We start from the raw sequence: 13,949 nt of genomic DNA, 5'->3' as shown, positions 1-13,949 counted from the left end.
TGATGAAAAAAAATTATTCAGAATCAATTAACAATGGTATGAAGGAATGATTTTAATTATCTCTGAGAGTAGATTAATCTAGAAGCTCTTGTCTTCATATAAGACCATTTTTATAATTCTGTAAGTCTTCACATTCTTACTCCCATAAACATACGCATTAGAACTAATTTCAGAATATTCACATGAGGGAATAGCATTTACCAATGTAGAGGTGCTTCTCAATGGTCCATGTTTCAGTTTAAATAAGCCTAAGCATGAACAAGGCCTTGTGTAGAGTTATCCTAAGGAGTTGTTTCCCCACACTTTCTATTATTCTTAAAAACTTGAAGATTTACACCCTTAATACTTAAGATCACTTAGAACTTTGCTTCAAACTACACCCATTGCCCAAAGTTTATCAGCTGAGGCTGTACAACTGCCAACAACTCTATGCCAGGCTATGACTCCCTACAGCCTTCCACATTCTTACTCCTTCTTGCTTAAGTTTTCCAGTTTTAAAAGCTTTTTAGCACACAGCTCCACCAACATTTACACATCAATATCTTCATATGGCACAAACTGAGCAAAATTAACCACTGTTCCCAGCATGCCCTCTCCATATTAATTACTTCTGGCATATCAAGCAGAAGATGTAGCTACCCAAGAACTTGGCTTAGGATTCAGAGCTGGCCTAAGAATTTCTAGGTCTGAAATGTGCTCCAAATTTGTCCCCCCTTAAGCCACCACAGTTGTGCTGGTGAGGTGGAATTACACGATGTGACTTAAAAATACATTTGCCATCACACATCCACCAACACCCTCATTTAGGAAGGTACACGGAACAAAAAGTTTATGGAAACTGAAAAAAAAAGAAAAAAAAAAGGAACAGAATTCTTAGTCTTAAAGAGCTTCTATGTAGGGCTACATTATAAGGGAGATAGGGGAATTTAATGTTTCTACTTAAGATGATGTTGCTGCTCTAAATGTAAAGACCCATCAATTTTGATTTCAAAACTGAGATTTCCCAAATTATGTAAATACAATATAATTTTTTACAACACAACCTTAACTCTGACTTCATTCTTCCTAGAAAATTGGGCTAAGAAACAAGTTGAAGCAATTCCTTAGACAGCTTATTTTTCTTCTGATCAACCAGTTAAAAACATTATGCACTGCAGAAACAGCCAAAAGAAATATCTTTTCTACATATCTGAAACTACAATACACCACATTTTTGTTATAGGTTTATGAATCAGCTTTTCTCTGTTGCCTGCTGTACAGTATCATACACAGGAAAAGGTTAATCTTCAGAGAAAATATCATCTCTTGGCCCTGTGCATGTGTTGGAGTCACAGAAGCTTTCTTTGAAGTTGCTTGTCATCCCAGTAAAGCTGCTTTAAGTAGTTCAAATTAAATATCACCAGTATTACAGGTTGGTAGCAAGCAGAGGCAAGAAAGAGAAAAGCTTTGGGGTAGAATTTCAGGGGGAAATAGGATTATGTTTGCTCTGTAACATGTTCCCCAAATTATGATTTTAAAAGCTGTTCAGGCCTCAGTTGTACAGAAATTCAATCTACCCAGTTCTGAAAGTATCTGAACTTTATCTGACATGCCACTATTGGTCCAGCTAATTTGGAAACATTTTTCATTTATTCCTGGTAGTGCTTTCAATTACAGAGATACTATCATCTTGAATATTTCCTCCTATGAAGACTTCCCCCCAGGGTTTACAAAAGGAAACCTATTAAAATGTGTCCCCATCCTTTTAGCAGGGAAAAAAAGACAAGACTGAATGAAAGAGGAAAGACGAGCTCAGCACTAAATCAAAATATAGCTGAGGAGCCACACTTGCCGCTGGATCAGCGGAAAATTCATGATCACAATCAACCTAAGGCCAAGCTAACATATTTTGGTGAACCACAAGATGGAATAAAGAGGAAAAAAAACAGAAAAAGAGAGAGTAGAAAGGATTTCAAGTAATTTCAAAATTTCTGGGTTTAGTTTCAAGACTGGGTTTAATACTTGAAGGAGAGGGAAAATTCCATGACCCTCTATATGACTTTGGATTTCCACATATTAGAATCAAGTCATTCAGCTGGTGATTTGAGACTCAAATTGTAACTGAACTTCAGTTTGCTGCTAGAAAGCATCTGTCCTGTCTAAAAATTAGAACACTGACCTGATTAGAAGTTTTCTCAAGATTCACAGCATTTAAAAGAGAGAGAATTTTAAAACATCAAAACATTCTGTAGTGAGGACTCCCTTATATGGTGAGGCAGACTCCGAGTTTGAGATGATTTGCAAATGGTATCTGTAAATATTAATGCACTTTGACATTGAATATTGCATTTCATACATTTTAAGTGTCTTTTCGTGTGTGGATGTTTACAGTGAAATGATGTGCTTCTGAATATGTCTGCTTTTAATTCAAAGTGTGGCTTCATTAAAGGAGAGTGATAACATAAAGCTTAGCAGCATGATCATTCCTTGAGAATTACCACAAAACTGACATGCACCCTTAACACAAACTTTTAATTGGGTGTGTGGGCACCAAACAGCTTCACTTCAGCTGTTCTTCACCCTCCTTTCTACAGTTCCAGCTTTCCAGTATCCAGCCTGGGTGTTGACTGCTTTTAATACAGAGTGGTTTTCCCCAGGCTGGGACTTCATTTTGCAGTTGCCTTCATCAAGCAACCAGACACTAAAAACCTCATCAGATTCCTTCAGTCCTAGGAGCATTGCTGCCATCAGTATTTTTTTCATACTCTTATTACTGACTCTGTTACCTTCTTTCATAATACCCTAGAATACCTGGTCAGAAAATGGCTACAAAGAATTCCAAACACACCATCAGTACACAAGATTCAGAAGGCTCAGTTAAAATCAAATATTGAGGGATCTTAAATGTTGCAGGTGACATTGAGAGAATAAGCACCCTTAGAGATGTATATGTTGAGAAAAATATGGATATTTCATTTAGATTAGCTGCTGCTCAAGCGGAGTGGCAGGCCTAAAGTGGCCAAAACAGGTGCAATGTCTGTTCTGCAGCATGGGAACAAAATCATAGAAGCTTCAAAAATTTCTGTATAATGCATCCTTTCCTGTGCCTTTAATTTGGAATCTGCAACACCTCAATTTACCTAGATCAGAGTCAGGGCATTTTCTTTATTCTGCTTTTAACAGAAAGGTTTTCTTTGCCTAAATCTTCTGCAGGATCTGGCTAAAATGAGCACAGAGAGGGCTGTGTCGAGAGACTGACAAAACCTCATTCTGCAAGGAGCACAGGAATGTCTCGTATGTGTGGAGTTACTTTGAATGTAACCCACCTATGCAGCTGTCAAGCCAGAGCACATGCTGAGGAAGAACAGGTTGCCTTAGCAACCCCAGTCCTGTTGTAGAGACTTCAGAAAAACTGAATAATTTTATCTTTCTGAAGCACCATTGTGCCATTGTGCTTAAATACCTTATGCATTAAATAGACATTCATTACCAAGCTCTCCATACACACTTTGAGCTATTTTCATGCTATGGGTTGTAGAAGGCTCTGCTTGGGAAAGGTTTTCATCCTCTTACCATCTGTGACCCTTGCAGCTGTCATCTATTAAAAAAGGTAGCACTTACTCATTGCCTTTTTTGGGGGTTTTTTTGGAGATGAACAACTGACATCATTCCAGAGCTAAAACTTCTCTTCCAGCTGTGCTGTGTACAATGATTAATCTAGCTCAGAAAACAACCAGGTACATAAAATTGATTTAAATATGTGATATTGTTAGGATGTTCAGAGGAATCTGTGAGAAGGAATAATGACTGCACTCGACCAGGATGCTTATTATTGTGAAGAGCTTTTGGCTACACAAATTTCAGGTCTGAACTGTACATAATATGCCATTAAATTGTAATAATTGAAAGTTCTAGAGAAAGGAATCTAACGATACCCAACAGAACAATTTTAGTTCCATGAGAATATATTTAATTAACCCTTAATCATTTTCACCTTTATGACACTGGAAACACTTCTAGGATTTGATTTACAAAATTATTATGCCATTAATAACAGAAAGATATTATTGACATACCAAAATCCAATTTAATTACTCCCTCGATTCCTCCAGAGGCAGAGAGAAGCTTGCAATTTTCTGACACTATGTTCCATTTTTAATATTGTGAAATAAAAAAAAAATATCTCTGAGTAGGCCAGAAATGTTGCATAATTGCTTCTGTCTGAGCTGCAAGTTTGACTATACCAATGTATTTTGGCTACCTTGAAAGTTCTTTTTTGGCTTTTCATGCATCAAGTATCCCACTTAATACTCTTGGCTATTCTTTGCTAGAAATATTCTTGCATAAAAGAATTTCTACAGTGACTGCCAAACAATTTGCTATTATTTTCATTTTCATATTTTAAAGGTATAGCTTGCAACAGATTTAAGAAAATGAAAATTCCTGAACTATTTTAGGAATGGATAGCTCATCTAACTGACCACTCCAGAATGTGAATGTAAACAAGAAAAAATTCTTAAACTTGTTTTCACACTGTCAAGAAAACCATGCCTGTTCACTTACGTAATTAATAGACTGGTATATCTTAGCAAAAAGAAAAAATTTACATACTTCCAAATTTACATACTGCAAGACCCACATAAAAAGAGGAAAAAAAAAACCCTAAAAGAGTTGGGACAAAAAAGGTTTGAAAAAATATCATCTGTGCATCAATCGCTATAGTCTTCCTGAAGTGTGATGTGCTGCCATATAATATCACAAGGGGCCTAACAGTTCAAGGTGAAATCTATCCTGATTAGGTTTCTAATAAAAAACAACAAAAAATAAGTAATCTTGGTTGACAGCCACAGGCAACACTTTCCTTGCACTTTTTACAGCTTTTCTAATTCCAAACACCTCAACTTCTCTGCGTTTTCAAGACGTGTGTAAAGTCCTACTTCCTTTGAACTTTATTCAAACTAGGCCACTGATATTTGTCATCAGTAATTCCAGATTTTCCTTGTAGTGAGAATATCAGAAAAGATAAGCTGAGCAAATTGAGATTCCTTCAATTAGTTCATTCCACCATCTTGCCCTACACTGTAATTTTGTGCACAGCTATATTTATTTCTCATGTGTAAAGCGGGTCTCAGTGGCAAAATAATCATATGAAGTATTTAGACTGGTATGTTATCAGGGACAAATATTTTCCATTCTCAGCTACTGGAGATGAAAATCAAATATGTTTTAAAGTACACTTGAGGAATTTCCTATCCCTTTTCTTAATAGCAGGTTATATGTTTATTGGTAGCTAGGAGCTACAAAGCCTTAGCCAGGAATATGTAATATTATTTTGGAAAGTGCTGCTGAGAGTGGACATTATGGTTAGTTCAGCTTTTGGCCACTGGATTAATTAAGCTTCTTTATTTTGTATGTATCCTGCTCACAAAAGTAGCATTAAGATAGATGTTACATTCTAGGTGTCAAAAAGGTCCAAAAGATGCACTATCCATACCAGTTAAATCTATTAAAAAATGAGATGGAAATCTAAGCAACAAAATGATTTAAATCCATCCTTTGTGTCGTAGTAGACTGGTAATACAAAGTGAATATCACCCTGGTTTGCAATCCAGGAGAAGGAAGACTTTGTGAGAAGCAAATGACTACCAAATTATCAACAACATACAAGAGCTCAGAAGATTGTGAAAATTCAGTGGCAAATACAAGAGAAAATAATAAATACTCTAATTTACTAAACACTATAAATATAGTGAGTGATTTTTTTCACATGTGTATGCACACATCAAAAACATGAGACAGTGCAAGCCTCAGGATATCCACATGTGCCTTTGAGAAATACTAAATTACCTGCCTTGCATCTGGGCTAATAAATATTCACCAATTACAAATTCCCAAAGTATAGGACTCCTGTCTCATTTAGTGTGAGAATGTGTTTGTTTTGATCTGAGCTCTTCAGTGAAGGTGGCTGGTGTTTATAAGGCAGCTCATTTAATGCTGAATGCTGACTCAATATTTAGAAGTTTTCTGGTTCAAACTGTACCTCGGTATTACTTAATACAGTCTCCAAACACTACAGTGAAGAGAGAATTCAGTTCCTCAAATTGTTATCATGTTAAATTCTCTAATATTGAATTCTCTTATAAACTTAAGCTAATGTATTATTACAGTGTGTTGTTTCTAATATCCTCAGCAACAGGCAGGGATATCCACCATTCAATGTGTTCAATGTGAAATAATTAGGATTTGTTTTTCTGGAAACATAGATGTTTCAGTCCTCAGTGCAGAAAAGGGTCCATGAAAGCCAGGACTCACTTGGAGTTTAATCTGGCAAAGACATGTAAAGTGTTAGCTGAAAGGTATATCTGTAATAAAAACAAATATCAAAAAAATCAAATGCTTTTTGTTAGGCCATGTTTATAATACTGATAGAGTTCTCCATTAAATTAGGGCTTTTGATTTTTTTCTTGATAAAGAGTAAAAATAAAATAAAATAATATTTTTAAAAGTGTTTCATACTTACAGTGGCTGAGAATGTTGAATTCCTAGCCAGGAGAGACTGCACAGTGAAGCACTAACCCTCCAGAAGTGGATTTTAGTGCAAGTGTTGACACAGTGCTAGTTATCACGAGTACAACGCCAATACATTATTCCTTTAAGGTAACAGACAGTGTTGAAACTGCCCTGTAATTTGGCACAGAACACTTCTGTACTAATGCAATATGACAATGTTATTATGTCTGCTATTTTCCATGCCATAATAGCAGTATTTGTTTCCACAAACACGCCATTACGCTCACTAATATGGCTGTACTGAAAGACTGCCTGAATAAAAACCAATGCAAACTTATAGAAAGCAGATAATCTCTTATAGATTTGTTTTGCTGTGCCAGAGTAATTTTCAACCCTATTCTTATTAAAAAAAAAAAAAAAAAAAAAGATTACTTCCCTGGGAGGATACCTTTCACTACACAACTTGCTGTTAGATATGGTTACTATGTTCATGATGTATTTTCCCACTGGATGTGCATCCATTTGTAAAAACAGCCACTAACTGTCCTTTTATCCTTTTAGTACAGACTCTTTATGATACCACATGTAGGAAAAACCACTACTGCAAGATTTACATTAATCAGTTTAGCACTTCTGTCTATTATACCTAAAATGCATTGGTGCCCTAAATCTCTGTGTCATACCATGTCCAAAGAAAAAATTATTCACCCCATAGCATCCTGGGGTCTAAGCTTGTCCTGCTGTGTTTATCTTCCAGCAGACAGGACATTGCAGCACACTGAAAGCTCCCACCTCTGCTAACATGGTGGGTTAAGGTATACAGGTACTTCATACTCACTGAACTACTGATATTTGCAACCTTTTTAAATTGCTGCTCCTGACTACACTTTTATAACTATAGCCTTACACTTGGATGACCCAGTTCTTCTTCTGTTGGGGCGTATTCCCTAAATTTCTCCTCCTTCCCTAGCAGACACACAGAGGACACTCTTGGACTAGGAAAGAAAACGATCTGCCTTACATGATGTTCATTATGAGAGGACTAAAAACAAAAGAAAAGTTTACATTTTAATTTCTACATATTTGTCTCCAATAGTGCACTGAACAGCACAGGAGTAATATGTAGTTGTTATCACAACAATTAAAGAAATATCTTGCACAGTGAAATGTATTATGTCACTTTCCATGAAACCATTTCTTTCATTATTTCCTCCACACCTCCTCTTTTGGAAATTTAAGATGAGAATGATACAAGTGAAACATTTGCACTGTAAAGCCCAGGAATGATGCATGTCAGACCTCCATGATCTGGGGTTACTATGGGAAATGCATAGAAAGCATCAGCTCAAATGCAGCGAAGTAATTTGTGCACATTTATGCAAATTGCAGATGATAGGAAGCTGGGAGGAGTGGTTGATCAACCAGATGCCTGTGTTGCCTTTCAGAGGGATGCTGACAAGCTGTAGAAATGCACTGACAAGAACCTCCTAAAAAATGCCAAATCCTGCACCTGGGGAGGAATAAACCCTCACATCAGGGCAAGCTAGGGCTTGACCAGCTGGAAGGCAGCTTGGCAGAGAGAGATCTGGGCATCCTGATAGTCAACAAGTTGCACGTGGGTCAGCAATGTGCTCTTGTGGCAAAAAAACCCAACACTGGTTTCTGGTGGTAAAATGTTGCAGAATGGTAGAGAGATGTGAGAGATGGTGGTAAAATGTGCAGAAAGGTTGAGAGATGTGATCTTGTCTCTCTGAGGCAAAGAAAACAGATTTTTCTTAGTGGTTCCCAGTGACAGAACAAGAGGCAATAGGGACAAACAGAAATATATGAAATATCATTTAAACTCTAGGAAAATATTTGTACTGAGAGGGTGAAGAAGCACTGTGAAAGGTTTCCCAGAGTGGATATGGAGCCTTCATCTTTGCAGAGGACCCAGACAACCTGTGCCATCTGACTCTGCTCTGAACAGAGGGGTTGGACAGCTCCCCTCTCACCTTGGCAACTTTGTCACTGAAATTCCTGCTTAGATATGTCCCCAAAGAACTTGTGGAACAAAACAGAGGTGAGGTATGATGGGTTAAATCCTGGCTGAGAGCGAAACACCCACCCATCTGAACACCCACTCCCTCTTCTCTGACTGTTGTTTTGTTCCCTCCTCCTTCATCTGTCCAGCATTTTGGCAAGAATGGCACACTTTCTAACTGTGCTTTAGTAGAGATACCACCACCTCGGGTAAGGGACTAAGTACTCCTAACTGTTCCTCTTATTACCTCTGACACTTATTTTTAAGTGGTCAATTGCTGGGGTTTGAGACTAAAAAAAAATCTCTGTCTATGAGATTTTGACATCTTAAGCATTCCATTTTCTATAAAGCAGTATATTCACATGTAAAGTGAGCCAAGGGCCTGCCTGAGAAGCAACACTGGGTTAAATTTGAGCTCCTGTCAACCAATGCTGCTCCACGCACAATCTGCAATGGAAAGATGCTCAGGAAGGTGCCTACATCCTTCCTGAAGGGGATGCATTTTCAGCAACAAGCAGCTGCTATTCCAGACCTGTCACTGCCAGGTTTCCTCACATGAAGGGAATTTGTCTTATTTCAGTGCCATGGAGTTTAGTCTGTGGCATGCAGCCTGGGCCACTTTTCAAAAGCTGTAGTAACATTCCATCATTTCTCTTCCCATTATGCTCTTCCCAAACACAGCAGAGAGCAGGCTCAGAGCATGCAAATGACACTGACAACACCATTTTTCCTCCTTTCTGGCACATTTACCACTACAAAAATTGTCTCTGGTTTGATGGGCTTTGCAGATTTTTTTTGGTATCTGAACTAATCTAAGGAACCAAGATAAAGCACAAACCAAAGGTATTATATTTGCTAGACTCTGCATTCTATCCAAAACATCAGTATTAAGGATAAATTTATATTTCATGCTTGTGATTAAAAAAAACCCCAAAAAACAGTTAAAAAGATTTTTTCTGGGAACAAAGTAAGTATTTTTAGCAACGAGCTTCTAAAAGGACTCCCTGATTGTCATCAGACATGGAATATTGTGAAATATCTCAATTGTGTGCAATGCAGTCCATGATATTATTAAATATCTTTCTTAAATAAGCTCATAATTCGCCACATTTATGCACTACCTGTCACTTGAAGAAACAACTCATAGAATTTTGCAGGTCCACACAACAATTACTACTAAAAGTTATAAACTGAGTTTTTCGTGTGTTAGATGTTATACCTGCAACTTTCTATTCACAGTTTTAGTTACTTCTGAAACAACTCAAAAGATTACAAAACAGAAATAACAGTGTAAAAGCAAAACAGAAACATTTTTCTCTTGTAGTAGGTAAGGGGATGAAACTTTAAAAATGTATGTTTAGCAATATGACTAATCATGCACATTACTAAGAAGTGCAAACTCATATACATAAAGTAAACCCAAAGTTTTGCTGAAATCATTGAAAGTTTTTCAATATCACTTTTCATTTCTACCATAAGAGCAACTGCAGATCATCCTTTCCCTAGTTTTCAAACTATAGAACTTTCATGGGAGTAAATTATTTGCTTTTGCATACAGTTAATTTCCTAGCCCTATGATAAACACAATTTGAGCCAAAAGCTTTTCAGATTATAAATATTCTGCTGGTTGTGGGTTTGTCCAAGATGGCATGCCTTGCTGTAGAGTGAAGAACCAAAACAAGACAGAAAAATCCAGAATACTTGACTAGGCAGTTATACAACACTTCCTATTGTCAGTCATTTTTATTTCAGATAAAAGTATACAAACAAAAATAAAAATAACTTAAAGAAATTCCATCTTCTTATGGGTATAAAAATGTGCAATTGGATGTTAGAAATGTGATAAATTAAAATCAAAAGTCAGCAGCTTACTTTTATCATTTACCATGGAACATCATAGCTCTCCATTATCATTCCACCATCACTCCTGCATAATTCTATTTAGATCAATAAGGTTAGTTTGGAATAAAACTACGTTATGAAGCTGGTGAATCAGGACCCTTATTTTTGACACATTTAAGCTTTTCCTGGAAGACCAGATGGTTGCTGCGTGTTATTCAGATGAAATCTAAAAGAACTAAAATACTCAGCATGCTTTTATTATTGGCATATTTAGTGTGTCACCTAAAGAAATCCACAGAGGGAGATAATAAGCCTTCTCAACTGTTTCACAGTAATTATAGCCCTTGTGATAGTGCTACATTAAGATAACAAAATGTAAAACGTGTTTTCAATCAGGAAAAGAAAAATCCATTTGAAATATTTATGCAGGAAAGGGGCTGCATCAAACAGGTAACTATCAGTATGTTACACTTGGAATCAAGTGCAACAAAACCAAGTTCTGCCTGTGTTTGATACTGCACATTGTCCAAAATTTATAAAGCATACTCTTTGTTCTTACCACAAGCCTTACAGATTTTCACAGGGTCTACCAGCCCAGTTAAATATCTAACATTAAAACAACATAAAGCTTTAGGCACTTGCTTCAAACGTTGCCTCAGGTTTTCAGAGGGACATTTTTCCATGTACTTACGGTCATTGCACAATGGCCCACTGAAGGAGGTCATGCTGCAGTCACAGCTGAACCCATCCCACTGCTGAAGGCACACGCCCTGGTTTGCACAGGAATCCTCTTGGCACGTGGTGCTGGGGCCTGGTGGGAACACACAGAAAAGGAACTTGCACTTCGTCTCCCGAAGAAAGGCACTTCCCAGTGCGTCACATTGAGTGGCTGCCAACATCTCAGATCAAATGAGCAGAGAGTTACCGAGTCAAACGCACATAAACTCGCTGGTTTTGGAGCAGCATGTAACATTAAAAGGGGGGGGGGGGTTGCTTTAGTTGTAAGATCACTATGTCAAACACATAAGATTGCACAAAACAGAAGCAGAATTATTCCAGGTACATTGGGAATTTGGGTACATTTGTTGTCAGTTATTTGTTAATCTCGTGTCAGATCATTAACTGGCTAAACATTGTCTAAAAACTTCATTATTTCTTCCTGTAAATACATTTCAAACAGCAAAGCCAGATGCCACAGGAATCAAAACTCTGGGATATGAAAGACTGGATAATGAAATAGAAAAATGAAACAAGTTTTGAGAAATAATAAAACGAAGCTACACTATTACAATTATTGTAATCCCACAAAATTATTTTAAATGATTTAGGTCTAAAATTCAGAGCAGTTTGGGATTCTTTGGCTGGAATGTTGACAAGAACCAATTCACATGCTTTAGGGATCCCATGCAGGTTCCTTCTAAAAGGGGAAATGCAGAAAATCAGACTACTAATGAACTGGCATGCCAAAATGTGACATACACATGAAAAAACAAAGCTACTCTATTTCTAGAGAATCATAACTAGACTACTGAAATATAAAGAAATTTCAAAAAGGAATGATCAAAGCACTAAAGCAATCACTATACAAACATATTCAAGACTGAAAGCCTTTATGCAAGCAATGCTGGAAAATGAAGGTTCATTTAGCCCATTCTTTTAGAGGTGTGAAAGGCAAAATCAGCAATGAAATAGCACACTTTAGTTCTGAAATGTACAGAGCATTTATTGCAGAAATCCAACTGTGCATTGGGGGTTTCAGTCTTGTTTAATACACACAGGGCTATCTACCTTGCAAATCAGCTTTCATCAATGCAACTTTGTCAGCAAAATAAAAAAAAAGCAAAATATAGTAAATGTTAGTAAGCAATATTGAAATGGCAGCAAACACAGAAAAAAACCATTCAGAATAAAGTGCATGCTGCTGTTAAAGAGAGAAAGAAATGCCATATAATGCAAACAAATTAATGCTAATAGCCATAAATCTTCAGGCAAGCCAAAATAAGAAAGCAGTAATTTGCCAGTATTTTACTAGAAATATAATGGTTAATTGAGCTGATGACATGTAATGGAGGAAAATTAAAAGTGTGGGTTTTTTTTTCTTCCTTGGATTGCTATGAATGCATTAACAGAGTAAATGCATGGCTGAATCCTGACTAGCCCTTTGTCACGTTCAGATACAGTGAATTCAAGAATAATTAGCACCATCACCCTCTGTGGTCTGCCTTTTTCTAGGCCTCTCTCTGTGGCTGGTGAATGAAGACTGAAATACAGAATGTGAACCACAGTTTACTATGAGCTCTCACACAAATTTCACACCACAAGGAAAAATTTGGTTCTGGGATTATAAAATTGTCCCAAATTGTTTTGGGGGAGGCACATCAATATCTGTCTGAAATTCCCACAGCCAGTTATTGATGGTAAAGGGGTAAAGCTAGTCCAAAGATTACATAAATAAATTAAAAATTGCACCCCAGAGAGAAATCCACATAACCCTTCTTTCCCAATAGACCTCCAAATATCTCAGTGTGGGATTTGCTTTTGATTTGCTGGTATTTTTAAAAAATCCATATCAATATGATTTAATTCATCTCCATGGCCTCTTCCTTTAAATGAGGCACAGTTCAATCTCTGAAGCAGAGGGAAAGCGGGGTACACTGCATCCCAGTCTTGGCAAAATTATTACTTCTTCTATTTTCTCCCCTTAGGATAATAAAATTAACAATAATAACAAAAGTATTAATAATAAGAATAATAGAATTAATAATTATAAGAGTGATAATAATAATGATGACGATGATAAAAAAATAATGCCACCCCCATCTACAGCTGACTGCAGCAGGCAGACATTAGGTAGTGATTTCTCTTTCTTTGGAGTTCTGAGCCCAGAAGTTTAAACATTTGGGCATTACATCACCCTTTCTTGAGCAGAGGATTATAATGACAGAATCCCCTAGATGACAAGACACAATTTTTTTCTCACCAGATTCTGCTACTCGGAAACTTTACAAAGCTGAAGTGAAAATATATGTAGGTGTTTAAATGTTATATATTCATGGATTTATTTACACTTTCGTTATGCAATGTTGAATTTCCTCATCTTTGCAAAAGTAGAGCAGAAGTCACAAGGACTTGAAAGTACATAAACTGCAGGACCCTGTAGGCACATTAGGAAGTGCATGTGAAAACACATATTTAGAAAAAAATATAGATACAATAAAAAGTGAGGGATTTAAAAATTTTTTTATCAAATTGATCCTTAGCACTCTTGGCTTATCTATATTAGTCATTATTCTAAAATTGCCACCAAGACTATCTTTCATATAAGCATTTCTTTTAGCAAAAGTAGGATTACTTTTCCCCAAAGAACTGAAGACAATTGTATAATGGTGGTAAATATTATGATATTTACCCTAACAAGTTCATATTTTCCTATATATATATATTTATATATTGAAGTACTAAGGTAGTTAGTAAAAATATGTAACAAACCCTTCTCTATCCCTTTTTCTTTTTTCATATTCAATTTTTAAAATATACTAATTTATTCAGTCTTCACTGCAGCTGTTTTAATTGACTGAGTTTGGGATCTCCTTCC

General features: G+C 36.5%; 1 protein-coding gene across 29 annotated transcripts in view; it reads right to left on the bottom strand.

Moving 5' to 3' along the window:
• The window catches only part of NRXN1 (neurexin 1), a 680,932-nt gene that overhangs the window by 328,353 nt on the left and 338,630 nt on the right, over window positions 1-13,949 (bottom strand). For 17 of the 29 annotated variants that reach the window (XM_054290273.1, XM_054290277.1, XM_054290290.1 and 14 more), the window contains one exon: window positions 11,046-11,165. In XM_054290273.1, the coding sequence (XP_054146248.1) occupies window positions 11,046-11,165 (120 nt within the window). Of the gene's footprint in view, window positions 1-11,045; window positions 11,166-12,142; window positions 12,170-13,949 lie in introns of all 29 variants that reach the window. The other 12 variants (XM_054290267.1, XM_054290270.1, XM_054290287.1 and 9 more) reach the window with 1 other exon arrangement.

This window comes from Melozone crissalis, unplaced genomic scaffold, assembly GCF_028551555.1.
Source record: "Melozone crissalis strain CALT ecotype California unplaced genomic scaffold, PUWL_Pcris_2 ptg000081l_1, whole genome shotgun sequence".
Lineage (NCBI taxonomy): Eukaryota > Metazoa > Chordata > Aves > Passeriformes > Passerellidae > Melozone > Melozone crissalis.
Note: the sequence above shows the minus strand (reverse complement) of the source record. Positions and strands in the feature narration are given on the sequence as shown.